This window comes from Sparus aurata, chromosome 20 (assembly GCF_900880675.1).
Source record: "Sparus aurata chromosome 20, fSpaAur1.1, whole genome shotgun sequence".
Taxonomy (NCBI): Eukaryota; Metazoa; Chordata; class Actinopteri; order Spariformes; family Sparidae; genus Sparus; species Sparus aurata.
The window spans coordinates 21,290,962-21,312,263 of NC_044206.1; the positions used below are offsets into that span (position 1 = coordinate 21,290,962).

Here is a 21,302-nt window from a genome sequence, read left to right on the forward strand (position 1 = left end):
GAAACAGCTCGTTTGTAAATGATTTCATTCTGTTTTTATGTGTCACACAGCTTCCATAATCTTTTGAGATTTTGAGTCAGGGTTGTAATACAGTTTATATTTCATCTCACAAACAAGACAAACATTCACATTCCAGGTTTACTTCAACTTATCATTTCATGATTTTTAAGCTTTGACTCTAAAGATGAGATTTTATGGATGTTCACTTGTGAGCTGAAAGATGCTATTTCACAGCTGCTTTGGCTTTATTGATTTTCACCTCCTTGTTTCATTCTTTCCTGCTTTCATTCTCCATCTGTTTAGAAAAGTTATTTTTTATTTCTATGCCTCGGGAGGAAATTTCAATGTGTCACTTAAGCTGCTCACCTTGCGACTGATTGATAAAACCTGCAGGACAGCACTGAAAATGTTCACAGACATCTAGGCCAATCAATGAGCACGTAAACAGCTCAATAACTTGTGTATTTACAATGTTCATGTAATCCAGGCGTACCTGAGCATGGCCATGGTGAGCCTCTGGGGGAACATGTGCACAATGAGGGCCCTCAGAGTGTCCAGGCTGGTCAGCTCGTGGGTCAGGTGCACCCTGCGAGTCTCCTCTCCAAGCTGGAGGAACAAGATCCCTGCATTTATGGATGGGGAGGAGCAATGAGGGAGATCCAAAATGGTTAAAGGGGTGGTGATGAAAACAGAGAGTGGAGGGACAGTCACCTTAAAATATTAAGTGTCTCCGTGCCCGCTGAGAGTGGAGGAGTCTCAACTCAATAAAACCCATTTCTTACACATTTCAGCCTTTATAACACTATATTTGGCAGTCATTCAGGATGCACATAACCATAGTTACATACATAACACTTGTGTTAATGTGGTGCAAAATGGCTCACGTTTCCTTCACGACTACAACCTCTACTCCTGTTTGCATGCTCTCAATCTCTGCAAAATTAAACTCCAAACCTCCTGTTAACAGTTGGTTTTTGGATTCACCACAGGTTTAAATCCCCAGTTTCATCACAAGACGATATCATATATATATATACCACAATCACGTCTGCCACAGATCTGGCATGTGGTACGTATGATGATCATAGATTTTTCTTGGGTGCTGCCATCACCTGCATGGCACTAGCATGACCCGGATAGCACACACACCAACAAAAGCTACACTGGAAAGAGTTTGGAAGCGTTGGCGGGACGTCGCCATCTATTTGGCATCTTGCACGTTGAGATTTTTGCTGAATAATCATCAGTAATTCGGATATAAAGACAAAGTGTGTAAAGATAAGTATTAGAAAAGTATACAGGCACATCACTTTACTGTACTACAGTATTTAAAAAACAAAAAAGAAAACATTTATCATGATATCATGTAAATGTAATATATTGCCCTGCCTTCACTGGAAATGTAATTTACTGGCACAGAAAAGTGAATTGAGTCAAGTTACTTTTTAAGATGCCATCTCAGCCTCACATGTGGTTTCGATCCAACACCATTTCAGTAAAGCAAAAAAAGAGTTGCACAGATTGATGGAAATCTTGAGGGGACCGTTGGACGAATCGAAAGAACTTCTTGTAACCTCTGCTAACCAACATCATTATTCACTCTGCTCTGTGCCGTGGATTGCATCACACCTCCACATATAAAGCCTCACGAAACGACACATAATTATCAACCACCTGGAAGCTGCAACAGCAAAGTGTAAAATATCACCAGTGTCAAGTGATAGATTTCTTAAAGAACAGTTTAAACACCTAAGAAAATGTGGCACATGTTGCTTAAAACCTTTTCTAAAAAAAAAAAAAACCAACAGATATTTTTAACTTTGTGTGGTTACATGATGCATTTAAATTGCCATACGCCAACACAAATTTTAAGTATTGTATATGGACATATTATTACTAAAGCATCAACATTCTACTGCTGCAGAAAAATCAGGACTATTTTAACAGATGCTCTGCCAAGAATTACAATCAATCATCGGTTGCATTTTGATTTTATAACTCCTGCCTCCTCCTCCTCCTCCTCCTCCTCCTCCTCCTCCTCTTCGTATGTGAGATAGATACTTTTAAGCAGCAGATGATTTCGTTTTCGCAAAAGCCATTAATCAAAGACGACAGACAGCTTGGCACCATCATTTGGAAGCATTAGACAGCTCTGTTTATATTTAGCGTTCATATAGGCAGTGGACCGGAGTCTGACTTTGACTTGACACTCAGAGGGTTACGTCAGGTTTACTAACACTTGATGCCTGCAGCCGACTCAAATAAGAGATTCCCTGAGAGAGGACGCAGCTTTACAGTCACAACTAATGTGTCTTGTCAAAAACATCAAAGAAGATTAATAGTTTTCATGCATGAGCACGTCCAGTGTGTTATTGGCTCCCAACTTGTCAATCCAAGTGATGTCAATAGACTGGAGATATATCCTCAGTCATCAAGGCTGAAAGTGAAAATGAGGGAACATTAACTTGAGCTGCCCTCTAAGAGTCGATGAATTGAATCATCAGTTGAAAAAGCCACTGCTTCAGAGCGCTGAATGTTATCAGTCGAATCACTGGCCTTTTGTTTCACAGGCTCATTGTTCTCAGAGCGACACAGGAAACCAACATGGCAGCTTTTCTACACGACACTGTATCACAACAATCTCAGCGGGATAGAGACAAGTGATGGAGAAGGAGGAGAGATCAGCGTGACTCAGGAAGTTGTGTCAAACCATTTCCTCTACTGCCCAAACTGAAATGTGCGTCTTGCAGGTGAAATGTATAAAACAATATGACGTGAGGCTGTTACAGGAGTGCTGTGAGGAGCTGCTGCTCTGCAGGTGAGTTAGATGAAGCTTCCAGAGTGTCAGCAGAGGTCACGGTTAATAAAGTTTTGTTGACAAATCTAGTTTAGCTGTATCGATTAACAAGACCAGGCCTGTGATCCAATACTCATCTAACCATACTTGTCAAGATGCCAGAAATAAATGTTCTGGTAAATCCTACGTCAAATGTAGAAATCCAAAAATATCAAGATGTCCTACTGCATCCAGTCACAATTTGCAGTATGCAAGCCGGCATGCTTGTCTGGCTATTCTTACCCACAATCCCCTGAAGGATGCAGAGAGCAGACAGATGAAAGCCGTGTTCCACATAGCATACATTTTGTTATTACTTCAAATTTTGCACTACAAACTGAGCTGGATGTTTGAGCGAGGGAGTCGAAGTTAAAGGTACGAAGTCACAGTTGTTTGCCGCATGTCAGGCAGCTGCAGCACATAGAGAAATTAAGAATAAATATGAAGTGCTTCAGGATGCAGTTTAAGAGACGACAGATGAGCTGTGTACAGAGGACTGCTTTGAGCTGAATGTTATCATCAGTATGCTAACATGCTTACACTGATAATCCTAAAGCTGATACATCTTAATCATTTGAGAGAAAATGTTAGAGACTCTTCAATTTTAAGACACTGAAAGTGGCTGCCAAACTTAATGGCAATCCATCCAATAGTTGTTGGGCCATTTTCACTTTCACCAAATCACTCAGGGATTCAGAAAATGTCGTCGATTTCCCCCCAAAACATTTTTAATCTAGCTCTGAGCACTAATCTTCAATAAATCATAACTAAAAAGGTTTTGGAGTACAGCTACAGGTTTTTTTTCAAGGTCACATGAATTTAATAGAAGTATTTACATTAATTTTTCAAGAAAAGTCATGACATGAAGTGAGAACTGGACGAGTTGGAATAATCCAATGTCAACCTGATTGGTAGCATTCATCCTCTGGGGAGCAAGAATGTATCTACAAAAAGTCATGACAATCCATCCAATAGTCGTTGAGTTATTTCAGTATTGAAATTTTCAGTATTGATATTGTTGTACTTGAAGGGTTTGGGTGATTCTCTGATTTCTCCTGCAGCTGATCTGACAGATAGACCCATATGGTGTCTCAGTGAAGGTCTTAAGTAACAGTGTAGATTTTCTTTTCTTAAAGACGCTGGTCTGACCTGGCGCCCGCAGCTTTGCCTGGCTGGATGAGCGAGCCAGCGGCAGGCTCTGGCGAAGCCGGTTCATCCGGTTGAAGCCGATGGGGATATCAGGCTCCGACATGGTCTCTAGATTTTCTGCTGACGCAAAGGATACCCTGCTGGCCTGGTCAGCGAGAGCCGGCTGTGTTGGGCTGAGTCGTGTCACACGTGGCGTGCGAGTCTGCAAGACACAAGATAAGAAGTTAGGAAAGAAAACACAGGTAAAGAGAGAGAACAGTTCATGGTGAGGGGTTTAATCCTGCTGTGATGGCCTCTTTTTCTCTTCCTGTGTATGATTACTGAGAGTCATTTGTGCAATACAATATAGGTGTGTAAGCTACTGCAAAATATATATGGCTATTTCAGATGTTGATGATACATTAACTAATAGCAGTTAAGAATTGGCCATCTGTTGACCTCAAAATCGAAATGGGGCAGTTCATCACCATAGCAACTTTTAACTGCTGCTAACTTTTTAAGCCGCTAGTTAGCTCAGTTAGCTGTGTAGCTAGCGGCCCAGACTGGTTGCTCAGAGGACCTGGGGAGTGTTGGTGTTAACACCACTCAATGTACCAGAACAGTGATAGCTAGCTGGTTAGCATACTAACATCAGTAGATGTCACACAGATGACATAAAGTCAAAAATGTTATTCCTTCACATTCTGCTGATGATCTTACTGATTCTTAAATGTTTTCAACTAAAAATCTTACATGCTGATTCGTTAACCGATTAAAGATGTCTAATGAGTGGCAGCAATATGGGTTGACAGACGGGTTCTGCACAATTAAAATTAAGTAATTATTTTGTGTAATTTAGTTAATTAATCAAGTAACTTCTGTTTACTTTTAACTCTGAAAGTATCCACTGATTTTGCATCAAACATAGATCAAGCCAGTGGTTTAAACAGTTTAAAACATCCAACTTATTTCACATACTTTATCATTAACTGATCGATATCAATTCAGAAAATAGGTTAACATATACATCCCTAATTGGCTTGTAAAAAAGAGGCATTTCAATGTGCACAAATCCTACAGTGTGCCTTGGATTGTTTATGAAGGAGACACAATCATATTTAATTTTTTTCCTATCAAGATTTTATTTTATCAGTGCAATGAGTTTACAAGACGGAGAACAGCAGAATAATCAATGAGTTGAAACCTAAAAAAAAAGTACAACGAACAAACAAGAGAAAAACAAAATGGCTCCAGGAAATCGATGCAAAGAAACAAAACAGCGACTGGAAGAGACAACACGCAGACAAATACACAGTTCACCTCAGACAATGCAGCCCGTATATCTTCCTCTACCAACAGAGGCTCAACAAAAAGGATGCTGAATCCTGGAGATAAATTTAGAGCGTCTCGAAAGAGCAGCGCAGCCACTGGGTTAAATAAACCGACAATATTAAAGTCTGAATCCGCCCAGACTGCCCTCAGAATAGTCCACCTGCATTAATGATGACGCACAAAAACTATTGAACGGCTCTTCAATTAAAGTTTCAAAAGGAGGAAAGAGGAGCATGAAGAAATGATGATAAAAAACTGGGCAGGCAGCAATGAAATGTTTCTGAAGAAAGATAAAATAAATGGATGTTACTCTGCAGAGTGCTGTGGCCTCGAGCAGACGACAGCGAGCTGCCTTCGACCGATCCGTGAAACAACTGAGTGAACTCGAGCATTGTAATGACAACAACAAAGCCAAACCCGATCACCAGCTTCTATCTGTAATGCAGATTACCAGATATTTCACCTGTCCAATTTGAACCACCGGGGAGCCCAAATTGTGAAGGACCTCTCATTACAGCACAACCAGGAGCTGCTGCAGCAGGTTGGCTTTTAATGAATCCTCACTGACAGACATTTTCCAGCCCAAAGAATACAGTAATGAGCTCCCACAGTGCTGTGTGAAGCCAGCTCCGATTGCCTTCTGCATCTGTGGTCTTTGCTTAGTCCTTGCGAGCGCTATATGGTTGGTTTCTGGAGGCTACAACAAGCTGAGAGCGCGCAGGCATGACACTCAGCCATGCGTGTGTACGCAAACATGTAGGAAAACACTAACAGTCGTGTCTGAAGACATACACATTACAATAAAGACACACTTAGATAATCTGTTGCGCCGAATTAAATTGTTTGGCTGCGCTCCGTCTGCATTATTAATGTACGAGAGTCTTTAAAATGCCGAGACCATCCACACAAGCATCCACCCTGCGAACAGCCTGACAGATTATGTGTGCTGCCTCTCATATGTTTGGAGATTTATGGTCTCGGAGAGTGCTTGTCAGCCAGACGCTGCTGCTGCTGCTGCTGCTGCTGCTGCTGCACACCTTCTGCCTCCAACCGCACAAGAATCGAGCTACTGAAGAGAAAAGAATGCAGCAACGGGGAATTATAAAGTTTGTGTTTAGTGAACCGTGAAGAAGAAAAAGGGAGCAGACAGAGGTGAGACGAAACAGCATGTCAGAGCTTATATGCACTGGAGGAATGAAACACGGAGGAGAGAACAACAAACAGAACAGAAAGGAGAGAAGCTCAAAAGATGGATGAAAGGATATTTTCTCCAACTTTTTTCCTCTAACTGGTTTTTCCGTTTTCTCTGTACGTTCGCTGCAGACGATCATTTCTTCGGGTGGAAAGAAGAGAGGCGAACTTGGCGTTTTTATTTTCCACGGAAACAATCAATAAATCTTCCCACAGGATCTCTGTGGACGTCCTCCCTCTCACATCCGTCTGCAGGTCATTCATAGACGCACGCTGCAGCTGGTTACAGTGAGCAGTCATTACAGGAGATGAACGATAAGAATCAAACTCATTCAGTGATTTAATTCATACGTTTCATGGAACAGACTGCGAGTATGTGATGAATTTTCATGACTGAAGTGGAAATGAAATTGATTTTCACGATGACACGGCCTCCAGAGAGCCAGAAAAAACGAGTCTGAGAGGTTTGATAATGGTGAATCAAATATGGAGATTCAAAGGAAAGAGCTGATAGTCTAACAAGTTGATTCACTGCAAGAGAATCATTCAGAAACTAGAATTACAGCCTCACAGTTGTACAACGCCGACGACAAGTCAAACAGTAGTTTGTTTTATGTCTGTGTGGTCTCATAGAACAGATCCAGTGAAGAGTGGACCTGCAACTAATGAGTCTTTTAAGCGTTGTTCCACACTGTTGATTATTTTCAGGGTTTAAGGTAGTTAAGGGGATTCTGGAGAATGACGACTAAATGCTGAGCCTCGTTCCCAGGTTGTCAAATATCGACTCTTTGGGTTTTCAGCTTGAAATTCTCACCCAAAGTGTCGGTATTTAACATCCTGCGGTGAGACTCATCACCTACCTTTCTCCAGAATCACCTACCTTTAAGTGATTAACCTTTTAGTATGTAAACAATTCTTTTTTTTTAAATGCTCATCACAATTCCCAAGAACCCAACGTGACCCTTCTCATCCTCTCTTCTGTGGCAGACTGAAGCTGACTCTGAACAGAAAGCCGTTGCCATGACAGTAGACAATGCTTTAAATGAGGATGTTGCTGCGAAGAAGCCACAAATTCTAAACTGAGGATGTTTCACACAATTCAGTATTAGATATGATTTGAATCTCCCCTTGTGTTCATGAGTTACGTCTTTGAATAACCTTTTTTGCAGAACTTAATGATGTCATGGTAAATCCTCAGGATATAAAATGTCGTAACATCATTTTATCCAAGCAGAGATTTGCAGGAAATCATGTCTTAATTAGATCATTAATTACTGAGTTATGTCCAACATGACCTCCAAATGCCAGATCAGCCTTTGGTTCAAGTTCAAATTTGAAGAAACTGCTTCAAGGCGTTCCTGAGATATTGCCTCCACAGACGTATAGACGTATATATGTATGGACGGGTGGACAAGCTCAAAACAAAATGCCTCCACCTGCAGCTGTCGCTGGTGTAGAGGCACTCAAACAAACCTCACAGAGGATTAAAGGATAAAAGTTTTTTACATTCACATTTAACAGATTAATAATTAATAGCAGAAACCTTCTCTTCTCCATTCATCTCGTGTTTAATGTGACTGATGATAAATGATTTAGAATTCATAAACGTAGCATCAAACGCAAAATATCCTGAAGGAAAAGGTGCCGTCTGAATACAGAGAGATACATCAGAGGAGTTTACTGAGAGCAGACTGGGGAAACTCCCACTTCATCATAATATCACTCGTACTAATGCAGTGGGATGTTGTGGTCGGTGTAAGCTCATCAGACAGGAGAGGTGAGTGAAGTTGCAGATGTGAACCAACTGAACACCTTTCTTCTCACTCTCCCCTATGGTGGCCACCAAAAATGTCAAAGTCCCTCTCTCGAGCCGGTCTTTGGTTTGTCCTTCTGGGCTACTGTAGAAACATGGTGTTGCAACATTGCATTCAATGGAAGATATAAAGTCTCATTCTAAGGAAAAACCTAAGGATTCTTAGTATCAGGTGATTAAACACTAATGAAAACATAATTATGAAGATTATATTCCATTTCTGAAAGAGAGCTTTCTTATCATGTACTGTACGTATCTATCAAATGCGTTTACAAGGTCTATATTTTGAAAGGATTCGGACGGTAAAAAATGTTAAGACATCAGCAAGAGACAGCTTTTAACCAACTTGAGGAAATAATTCTTATTAGTGTGCAAACTCCGAACCCACCCGTATCATTGTAGCTGAATGTGCCAAGCTACAAATTACATTTTGACAGTCTTAACAACAGCAAATCAGCAGGGCTTAGAAAAAGTAATTTTTGCATAAAGTAACCATCAAAATTATTCAGTAAAGCATGCCAACAAACACCTAATGGCTCCGTCAAACATGGGAGAATTGTAATGGCAAAACACTTCTGAGGAGAAATGACGAAAACTTTTTAGATCCATCACAAATGATTAAAGAAAAACATGGATGAAAGTTTTACTGGATAGATTCAGCAAAGTGTTTGTGACAGTGTTGTACAATAAATAGAGGATCTGTAAGCTCCAATCCAACCTCACTGGCACGAGTCCAAGGTAACAAACTGGTGCCGTGTTGAGTGTATTGCTGCAGTGTTTGACTTAAAATATCTGCAGGGTGTATGTACAGTACAAAGCCCACTCACGCAGTCATCCTGCCACATAATGGACGGCACAAAGGTCCTGAAGTTGATCCAGCTGCTACAAAATGTGCATAAAACATCAGTCTCCTCTGCAAGTCTGAAGTACTGAGCACATACAGTCAGGAAAATGTCTATTTATATTTTCCTGCATGAGAGAGTCCATGAATTTCATGAGGGTGGAACAGTCATGCAAGATTTCTGATAAAACACAAAAAAAAAAACCCACTGCATGGTTTTACAGCTTGAAATTGAATTTCGATCTGTGAAGGAAGACAATGAAAAGAGGTATAAAATGTAACTGGTTCCGCCTTCCTGTCTGACTGTGATCCACTCAAGAATGAAACTGTCAAGTTTCTGTTAATGAGCTTTTATGTAGAAAACCTTCTGAAGTCTATTTGTCACTGTTATTTTGTTCTGTATTTTATAGCAGAGCTCAAAGCTGGTTTGTTGAATGATTTAGTGTTTCTTTTACATTTCAGCCTCTGAGGTCAATAAACCAACGCAACATTGTGACACCAAACCCTGATGGTGTTTTAACTGCACCATCATTATTTCATCACGGCTTAAAACGTAAACTGTGTTTGTTTTATCTTTTTATAAAAATTTAACAATTAAAGTGGTATTATCGTCGGCGCCACTGTTTCAAAGACAACCTCATCACTTTCCGTGTGCCTCAGAGTAGCCAACAACACACAGCAAAACGTCAGTTTATTCATTCACTTAATCTGACATAACGTGGAGACGTGACAGCAGACTGAAACGGTTCCCAGTGGCAGAAAAACGTGGACTGAGGAAATGGAGGTCATAACTTAAATACTGATGTTGTGATGATTCTATTGCCATCACATTGAGTAGTAAATATTTACTTCATAATGATACATTAAAAGCATAATACGCAATTTCTGTTCACTCTATAAAATGAAAAGATAAAGTGTTTGCCAGTGTTTTTAGACACAGTCAGTGCGTTTACATGCACAGCTTAGTCTGATTACAGCCATAGTTCGACTATGCTACTCAACCAGACAACTGCAATTGTCCGAGTATACATGCCGGTTGAGATAATCGGATTATTGGGCCGGAGCATGTCATGCCCCTGTACGCTAGGTGGCGCTGTACCCATTTCAACTAGTGGTAACAGAAACACCTTCAGCTGACCTCTTTATGTCACCAGCTGCCTCTGCATTCAAGAAAGACGGCATACGAAGAGCGAGACGAAGCTACATCTTTGTACACTTCGTATATGGTGTACATGATAATTACACAAACTAGGTGCACAATGGCGCTCTTTCTTGCGGTGATTTCGGAGCAAAGACGCCGCTGCTGCCCGTCTACTTCCGGTTCATGGCACGGGCAGAACGCAAAATCCGATCCGATCTGATGGAGCGTATACATGCAGGAGTAATGCGACTATCAATCGAATAATCTGGGTGCTTTAATTCGACTATGAGAAATCCGATCCGGTCCGATTTTAGTCAGACTAAGGTGTATACATGCATCTAAAAGATCCGATCATAGTCAGACTAACACAGTAATTTGGTTTTCTTGTGTGTCATGTAAACGCACTGAGTGTCACATCAGTTGTTAACTTTGGGTTTAAAAAGTCTTCACTCCTGTTTATCAACCTGACTGCAGCAGTGAACCACAGAGGTTACCTCCACTGTCCAGTGTTGATGTTCTGTAACGCTGACTGGAGCTGAAGGGGAAATGTACTTAACTTCATGAACATAACATTACAGAGAGGAGAAGAAGAGAGAGAACCAGAGTCTCTGCTGAGTGCCGAATCCAATGACAGTCGATTGGAATTCAAACACACGGACACACAACCTTGATGTGTGCCGTTGCTTGTCTTCTTACAGCTAATGGACAGCTAATGGACAGTAGTCTGGCTGTTTGAGTAATAAGAGTAAACACTTCCTGGTGGTGAACCTCACGTTTAAACAACCATCGCTGCCAATGAAAATCTATCTGACGTGAGTAAGGCACAAAATTTCACTGGGGAGGTTTTGTTTTACTTTTATTCACGTCAAGATTATTCTTGTTTGTTGACTTCCTTTCTCCAAAAGGTAGCAGAAGGTGATCGAAGGAAACACACCGTTACCCTGAGTAAACTTGTGGAATCCTCTGGTTTGAACACTGTCAGAAACACTTAGGATAATGTAAGTACCCAACTCAACAAAATATATAACAAAGGTCTAACTGGTCTTAGACATTTTAATGCAGAATTCTGACATATTATATATTTAAAGGAAACAAGATGGTCTTTTGCCAGTTTAATATTTGATATAATGTTAACTGAAATAAACGTAAGCTACTCTAACATCAGAAGGTTTTACCCAACTAGTCATTTTAGTTTTTTCTCCATAATAATGAACAAACTGATGTGAGGCCCATCAGCTCAAACACAGTAATAAGTGAATGCTCTATAATCCAGACTGGCAGAGCTGCTGCACGACGGTTTTCTAATCACAACCTTAAGCCAACGAAGCTGCCCAATCAATTTTAATGAGAGAGTCAGAAACACCTGTCTGGAGGCACATTATTACTTCACATTATCAGGTGAGCTTCATTATCGTTAAAGAAAATGTTGTACAGCTTCTAACATCTGGCCGAGTTTCATGACTGAGTGGCAGCTACTGGAGTATGGACTCATTAGGTGGAGGGTTGGTGGGTGTGAAATGAGGAGTGGAGGTAAAGAAAATTTGAATGCAACTACAATTATAGTCTGAAATGGATTGTGGGCTGATTTTATCATCGATTAATTGTTTAAGTCATTCAGCAAACATCTGCTTCTTTTTTGTTTTCTGCCGTGGTAAACTGGAGCTCTTTGGGTTGTATTTTGTTGAACAAAACAAGAACTCTGAAGGATTGTGGTTCAATTGTGGCTTTTTTTTCTGACATTTTATAATCAAAACGATTAACACTAATGTTCTGGCTGTCTTGACAGCACAGAAACACATATTTATCATCGTTTTATCCGCTTGATAGCTGATGACAGTTCATCGTTTTGTGGGAACTGCTTATAAAAATCTTTTGAACTGATAACGTTTTAGAAGTTTGTTGCAGAAAATGATCCATCACTTCTATAAAATATAGTTTAACACAGCAGATTTTGGTTCTGATGGCGTTCTTTTTATGAAAGCACTATCCTTCTAAAGCCCAAGTAAGTCTATTTGATTTCCTGTTATTGGAGGTTTATATTGTTTGTTCATAAGAGTTTTATCAGATAGTCAGACCTCTTCCTCAAATAGACTGTTAGTAACATTACTGTGTAGTAGAACATATTCACACACACATTTCTCTGCCTTTGGACGACTTTTTAGCAAAAAACATGTATGTATTTGTTCATGACGAGCCCATGCCGCTTTCATCACATCTGCAAGTCCAGTTCAAGGCAAAAAAAAGTCAAACCAAGAAGTACGTTACTGCAAATGTCGCCAAGCCACCAGAAAATAATCAAGAGAATTATTATTATTGACAACAATGTTCATTTGCAGCCTTAACTACATCCTCACACCACATGCTGCTAGCAAAAAGCCACTCATGGTGATATTAATAACATTATTATGCAAGTTATGCACAGTATCCAACAAATTATAAAAGGAATAACCCCTAAGTGAACCCATTAGACAGCAGCAATAGATGCTTTTGATTAGATTCAAATTAAATATCTTTAATTATGTTCAGTTGACCCTTACCTCTACTTCCAGCATCTTTTAAAGCTCATAAAGAGCTTCATCTTCGACTCTTTAGCTTCATTATCTCCTCTCCTTGACACTGTGATATAAAAATTCTTGCATTCGTGTTAATCAAACCTCAAACATGAACATCTTTAACAGCTGACGTGTCCTTTGCTGAGGGTTATGACTCCACCTTTCAAGCCCCGATTGGCTGGTCAGAGCCAGAGTTCCCACCAGATAATACACAGGGTTTTGACTGATGTGGCAGCTGTGCACAGCTGTAAAAAGCCCCCCACCACACAGCTGCCACACCCCCGAACTCTGGGATTTCATGGGCATTACGGCTGCATACCGTGGCATTCCTTTCCACTGAGAGAGCATCTGAACAGGGGTGTCACGATCAAAATGAGTATTCAATTTTAGTAAATCGAAAAATCCAAAACAGAATCTGCAACTCTCCAAGCTAAATTTTTTTTCTGTCGAACCATCTGAAGAAAAAATAGAGTACCACTAGCTTAGTTGTAGCCTGCAGCTACACTTCCAGACACTTATCTTGATTGCACGAAGACAATAAACTAAAATGGTACCAGAGGAAAATCTGAAGATGTCTGAGACGTTGGTTTATTTTCCTTTTCAGAGATTATTTCTTGATTTCTTTGCGAAGAGGGTTCACTCTGGGCCTTTTCGAGAAACCAAACTTTGTAACAAACTGAATTTCTATATTTGGTTGTTTATCGTTGAACTACCAAAATACAGAAAAGCTCCTGGACAATCACCTGTATTTACATAAGGTCGAAGGTGCAATATGTATGAATTGTAGTTTAAAACCGTTGAAATGTCATAAAAGTATCAACAGAATGTGAAGAAATGGCTGTTTTGGACGTTAAGTCAAAGACTATGTATTGTGTTGCTGCTATATATAATAACTTGGAATGCTAACCAGCTAGCCCCAGGCGTAACAGAATACAGTTAGCAGCAGTTAGCTATTCTGATGATAAGCTGTTTTATATGCTGGGGGTTCATCAGGTGGTATATTCTTCCATACTGCACCTTAACATCAGTCTAACATACAGCAGCATTTTCCTAACTGTCCCCGAATGACGATGAAGCTGCAAAAAAATCATATTGATTGTCATTTACAAGGCAGCTATAACAGAATGAGGCGACATCTTTAATACCACAGCTTGAGGGAGGAGAGGCAGGTGAAGGAGAGCTGCTCCATTTGGTCCACAGTCCTGTTCCATTTCCCCCAGAGCAGCTGGGGGTTAATTGTCTTGCTCAAGGGCACTTGTTTTTAAGTGAGAGGAGGGAACTTCTCGCTCACTTCTCTGCCCAGATATTCCCTGATGAACCAGTGAGTCAGGGATGTTCAGCGGTTTTATACAATAATTGGAAGCTGAGTTTGACCTTCAAGTCTCCAGACAGGATGTGTGTAATATCCTGGTTTCACTGTATTTATAAAGTAAACAATAAACCCCCTAATAAAACATAAAGTAAACTAAGTCTACAGTAAATACAGCATTCAAACTCTATATATCTTTAGATATACAGCCTCCAGTGCAGGATAATTGTCTTTCACATAAAATCTAGAGGGAACTTTTGATCCTGTTATTGCTTTCCACCAAGTTCAGCCTTATTAATGTGAAGCCTGCTAAGCAAATCTCGCACTCTTGGCAGATGGCAGTGAAGTGTCAATAAGTGATTCTGGCCACGTGCCTCAGCACAGTGCCAGTCGGCAAGCCAGTCAGGGGAACACTGCAGCAGTCGGACTCCTAAGCCTTTTAGCGGTGGAAAACACTCCCGCTTTTCTCTGAGGCAGATTGGGGAATAGCGATTTTCCACCGAGCATCATATCAACAGCCGAACAGCACGAGAGGCGACAAAAGCGTTTGTCTGAATGGGTTAGAGTTGAGCTAGCTCACTGGTGCAAATATGGCTGGGGTAGCCTGGGGATGCCTCCCTGTATAGATAAAGCTCTGGTTACATTCTGCGTATAAGACATAAGATGCAGACGAGAGCCTTGCAAAGCTTCAGACTCCAGTAAAGACATCCTTGCAAAGACAAAAAAAATTGTTTTGCTGATGATTTACCTTTGTTATCATACCATTTGGTTTCAGACTGCTGACTAAAAAACCTGTGCCTGTAATTTAAAAATATATATTTTTTATAGTGCAGTTTGGCACTGACATGTCATGATGCTTAAAAACCAAAACATATAATGAAAAAAAAAATCATCTTCCATTTGATCGTTCTCAAGCTTCAGGGGTATAAATGATTAGAATTCTGATTTATCCCAAAAATACTCACTCAACCTTATTTTAGATTTCAGGACAAATATCTGGGACTGACTCAAAACAAACTAGAATGGCCTTGTTCATCGTGATGTAACAGTGTGGCTCACTGTCCTTGTTATCTGTTGCTGTGAGCTTTGGACCCGGAGCCATGAAAGAGAGACGGATAAAACAGTATAGAGCAGGAGGAGAGTGTGTGCTAAAGTTAGCAAGTTAAGCTAACCGCCTTGCTCTTTCTGCCAATTTTCATCTGCTGTGACTCAGGCAGAAATGTTCACAGAGGAGGCAATGTTTAAGTTTTTGTCACGTTTGCTGACTTCCTTCCTCACACTCTGACGATTCATCTGATAAAATAAGATTATCAAACAAGAGGGAAATTGCTGTGTTGCAGGTTGCTACAAAAATGTACAGTACAGTAGAAAAAACTGTAACAACCAGTAACATCAAAGTAGGTTCCCCAGGTCAGAGTCAAACACTTGGCCCAATTCAACAGGATAAAGAGTATTTAATATTAGTGAAATATACAAAATATACAAAATATAAAGTGTTTAAGGAGTTAATGTTTCACCAGAAGTTACATTGAAAGGAGAACAAATGAAATCTACCCTCACCTTGATTAAAATGACGGATTTAATCTTCTTTAATACCTGCAGGAAATTATCAGCTTGTCCATTAAAACGTATCCACGACCGACCGTGTCACCTGAGTAGAGCAAACTCTTGTCCTGGTTCTGTTGTTGTGTAACCGGACAGTAATGAGGCAAAGTACTATGAATGGTATTATAACAATGTTTTCAGGAGGAAGGAAGGATATTTCTTTTTAATTAACAATTTCCTCTGCTTTGTCTCCGTGGTAACTTTAACAAGAAGTGGAAAAATCCCACAAGCAATAGGCTCCATGATAATTCTGGGAAATGAAGATGGCTGAGGAATAATTGGAATACTGTTGACAGCTTCAGTAGGATCCACTTTCCCTGTCTGAGCCCACAGTGTGGTACATTCCTCCAAATTCAACAGTAAGGCAAAGAGAGGAGACAATAGGCTATGATTACTTTGGCCACTCCACACAGAAAGACAAGAGCACAAGAGGCACAAAATGGAGCATTAATATTTGTATAAGTGAGGCTGTGAGCAGTGAAAAGGAGAGAATTATGCCTCTCTGCTCCATTGTGTTTTTGACAGAGTCAAAAGCAGCAGAAGCAGCAGCAGCAGGCTGGTGTTTGAATCCATGTTCAACCTACAGACGAGCCCACGATCCCCTCTGCCTGTCGCGTTCGAAGATGTGGGAGAAGCATGCGAGAGGAGTCTTGAAATGTGTGCAACATATGCACACTCCATGTTTGCAGCTCCCATGACTGCTGCATGTCCACACGTGCATGAAAATGTGTGTGTATGCTCGCATGTAACATAATTGTTTGCTAATCTACAATATGTTTTTGCAGTGGGCGTTATCACCCATGCTTGTGTGTGCATTTAGTGAGCTGGCAAACCAATGAGACATCAAAGGGGAGCAGTGGGGGACTGTTAAACACATATACACCCTCACACACATGAGCGCAGCAGTGCACTGCTGCAGGGTTTTCTATTGCATCAGAGGAGGGAGACGAGGCTCCCCCGACTCCCTCAGAGGAAGGCAAGCGATAACCAATCCTGAATGAGCTGCAGACCAGCAACAAATAGGGGCAGATTGGGAAAAAAACAGCATGTGTGTTTGTCACGAGTTAACAGATGAGGGGGATGAAGCTGCTGCTGTTTATGACGAAGGGGCTTTAATACTGTAATATGGAAAGGTTACAATTCATTTGTCATCTTGTCAACCTATCACGTATGTACACGACTCCATCATTCATGCTGACCTTGGTATTGCCCATTGTGTTTACATGCATTTTTGTTTACATAGGAATGTCACATAAAGGACAGGTTCACAGCAGCGTCACAGCGGTATTGTACAATACTGGAATTTCTAACCCTGGTACAATACCTTGAAAAATGTGATATTCAATACCACAGGGAACAACTGACACAACTTTGAGGGCATCAAATGTTTAATTTTCAATGAAAGATAATTAAAGCAAGGCTTATGTACTGTGTGATTAGCACAGCAGCATTTTAGTTCAACTTTCCCCCAGAGAAACAGCTGGCATCAGTAACGATGTAGTAGAAAATAAGTATTGAAATGGTGTCAAATATTCAGTATCAATATTGTAAGATGTTTGGGTATTTTTTTAACAACACCAGCGTGCGTGAACACTTTTAGTTTTACAGCAACAGGGAAGTGTTCACCTTAAAAAAGGGTATAAATAAGGTATTTTCAAATGTGGGATCTTGTGGCAAACAGAGACAAAAGGTTTTTGGTGTTTATTTGTACTTTATTTGTAATTGATCAGCGTTTTGTTATCTGACATTTTAGTAAGACCTGTTCCACCTTTAATTTGGTGTATTTAATGCATTTTTTTTTTGCATTTGCATTTTATTGCATCATCTGTGAAGTACCCAACCTTGTGAAGAGAGGTGTTATATATAAATTACTGTGTGTGTGTGTGTGTGTGTTCACCGTAATGGGTTTAAACCTTTTAAGGACAACAAAGGTACAGATACACACACACACAATACCCTGTTGTAGGGATCAACATATTGTTGATTAGTGCTAGTCTTATGAGATTCACTGACAATAAGAAATATACTCATCCTTTGACATTTAAATAGTACACGTCTATAAAACATTTATATTTTCATTTAAATCTGAAGCAGCAGCTCTTCTATTGTTCCATTTCAGAAAATCCTTCGGCAGAGTTTATGTTTGCTGGATCAGCAGAAGGTATGCAAAGAGCCTTTCAGAATATCAAGTAATTTTATGGTTAAGATGCTGTAAGCTGCAGTAAGTGCTTAGGTTTGCATATGCACAACAGTACAATCTCCCTCAGGCTACACTGAAGTCGGGTCAAAAGGGTCTGCTCATTGAGCATAATGTATTCCAGTCTGAGGTGGAACTAATAATGTATTATAGCCTTTTGTTGCTCTTTACAGCGTCTTGCATTAGTTTGTCAAGCCGAGAGGGAAACACTGACATTTAAATTTTAGTTCCAAATCACATGAATGTTTTGTTCTCTCTTGACTAAACAAATTAAAATGTTGAAGTTAAATTGTTTGCATTTTTGTATTTTGTATGTTCCTCCTCTAGTTTTATTCAGATTTTGAGTTGGTTAATGGAGGTGTTATGTGCAGCTCACAGCGTTTAGAAAATGGCATTTAAAAACTGTCTGCAGTGGAAGCGGTGTCTCAATTACTTTCGATAATAAAAAGAGCGTACCATCAGTCATGTCTATGGAGACTGTTGCTTTCCAATTTAAACTCAAAATCTCAGAAGAACCTGGACATATTAAAACTCGGGGGTTGGTAAGATTGTATAAACCAGTAGGAGCAGGCTAAATTTTGAAAGAATCCAAGTGAAAAAAAACCTGTCCCTTCCCTTCAGGAGTCCCTCCAGAGCCATTCCACTGAAACACTTCCAGAACTTATGTTAGCAGCTAGTCTTGCTCCATTCAACAAACTCTCTTAGCTTTTTTGTCCAATAAATATATAAATAAACAACTCTGTTAAAAGCCACATTCATAGAAACACAAGCACAATATCCGTCATGAAGGAACCTCGGTCAAGGCCGGGCAACACTTACAGCTCTTTGCTGTGGCTGTGTGCTTTTTGCCAACTGAGTTTGCTGCTGAACGACATTATTGTCATTGATAACTCTGTTCAACTCCCTCGTATCTCACTCACATGTAGGAAAACACCTAGTATTGTCCTAATGGACTGTATCTTCCCAGCCATGTGAAAAGACAGAGGGTGAGGGTGGACAGGTAGCCGGTCCAATCATTTCATACAGGCCGAATTAAATGATTGGATGGGCTAATTAGAGGCCTGCAACAGCCACGGTCACTGGATTTAATTTTCTTTTTTGTGTCACAGATTTTGATTTATTGATTGTTGGTGGTATGTTAGGAGATTTTCCAAAAATATAAACAAAATGTTTCAAAAGTAGAATGGCAGTAGAGTGCATACCTCCACCAAGGCCCAACAGTCCTATTTTGTACTCAATCATGGATATCAGCCACCTCGATATAAGACCCATGCATAATTCCCTAAAAAATAAATGAAAAAATGTCTCCCAATGTTCAAGACAGTGAGAAAAAAAACTCCCGGATCCGTCCTTATATCTGGATCCACACTAAAAGTTAATGGGCCGAGACCCATCCTCCATCTAAGTTTGGTGGAAATCTGTTCTGTAGTTTTTGTGTAATCCTGCTGACAAACCAACCAACAAACACACAATACCCTCCTTTGAGGATAAAACAACCTCCCCAATCCTAGCTTTAATGCAAACATGTCTGCATGGCTCGATATAACTAACGGTAACTTTTCCTTTTTGCAAATTGGTTGAAGTGACCCTTTGAACATTATCAAATGAAGTTGGATGCTCATTATACTCATTCACAATAGAACAACAATCTCACAGCAACAACAGATTAGGTTTTCCAAACTAATTCTCACTTTTATAAAAACGACACAGCAGCTACCTCCTGAATCACTGAGCCAACTTGTTCCAGCTGATCCATAAATTCACACTTGTATATGAATGGAAATATTAGGTGACTGGTCCAGACCTGTCTGGTGTGTACTCACTCTGTAATTCATGTTACAATTGGAGTCCTGTTCTGCAGTTTGGAAACCTTATACGAGTTGGTGGTGCTTCAGCCATAGCAACTGATGACCACTAATGGCTCCATTTTCAGATTTACTAGTGCATTTCACATTTCACACTATTTACAGCACAACTTTCCCAGTAGTTGGTAAAAAATCCTGCCTTTGACTGAAAACGAGGTTTGATTTTGATGGTAGAATTCAATGTGGGCACAAGTTCAGAGGCAACTGAGTGGTGCAGAAATCCTGGAGGCAAACCATGTGTTTGTAACAGCGTGGGCTCAAATTTGGCACTTCTCATTCCATGCCGACTAATCCCATCTTGAACATTTCCTGTCACTGGGTAATGTAAATGGTGTAATACAGTACAGATTACATTAATATTACCTGAAGAAATAAAGAGGGCATGGATAATCTTCCACCACCGACACAGTGTACTTTCACAGCTGCCTCCATTACTACACCTGGGACCGTTCAGAAGCTTTCCTTCGGCTAATCAAATAATAACCCAGGTGTAACTGGCCCGAGGGCTGAGCGCAGTCAAACCTGCAAGTGAGGCACTTTAAGTTTAACTCTACACCTACGCTGTGGAGGCTGCTCAGCAAGCACATGCAGAATTTGGGGGCAGAAATCAATGATGACGCTACATGAAAACGTTCTCACAATCCAACCTGAGGGGGAACATGAATGTGTGAAGAAAATTTCAAGGCAATCCTGTCCATAGTTGTCGAGACTTTTCACGCAAAACCACAAATGTCAACCTCATGGTGACAGTCAAGGAAACATCACAAGATCAAGTGAGTCATTTTGATTCATCCTCTGGGAATCATGAATGTCTGTGCAAAAGTTTTTGCCTGTCAATCAGGAAGATTTTGAGAAATTCACAGAATTTAAAAAAAAAATTGGCAGAGCTGTACACTTCATGGAACATAGTTGATCCTTTGACATAATCACCCTGACATCACCTCTGGGTAGGAAACTGTCAGGTGAGTTGTATTACAGAGAGATGTGAAATCAGCAAACTTGTTTATCTTCTGGTGTCATTTTCAGCTGTAACTGTGACATTTAAAGTTATAGTTAAACATGATGATCCGACCTAGGTGACATTTCTATTGTGATTATTTTATAAAGCTTTCCTTGCTTTCCTATCGTCTTTGAGATCTACAAAACAGCAACATCGCAAATTTAAAGCTAGTTCAGGGTGAAGTGTAAATAAGCAGAGGTGCAAGTAAATCAACAACAACAACAACTCAAATGACTAATCAAGTCATTTTTGGGCTATACTTGTACTCTAGATTATTTCTTCAAGTCTGTAATTTTAAGCATATGGGCCTCATCAGGGGGTTTCCTATACTACTCATGGCTCACCCTTCCATCTAAAATATATAATATACTGATGGGGCTTAATTGCAGAAAACTCCTATTTCTCATCTGATAAGCACACTGAAATAGACGTTTACTTATTCAGAACCAAAGTAGCCAACTGACAGACCAACCATGCAGCGATTAGGGCCAA

At 40.2% G+C, this 21,302-nt stretch overlaps 1 protein-coding gene across 13 annotated transcripts in view; it reads right to left on the reverse strand.

The window, feature by feature from the left end:
- LOC115570926 (SRC kinase signaling inhibitor 1-like) overlaps positions 1-21,302 on the reverse strand; it is a 117,946-nt gene that overhangs the window by 33,367 nt on the left and 63,277 nt on the right. For all 13 annotated transcript variants that reach the window (XM_030399730.1, XM_030399729.1, XM_030399735.1 and 10 more), the window contains 2 exons: positions 3,986-4,187; positions 494-623 (listed from right to left, as the gene is read on the reverse strand). In XM_030399730.1, the coding sequence (XP_030255590.1) occupies positions 494-623; positions 3,986-4,187 (332 nt within the window). The remainder of the gene's footprint in view (positions 1-493; positions 624-3,985; positions 4,188-21,302) is intronic.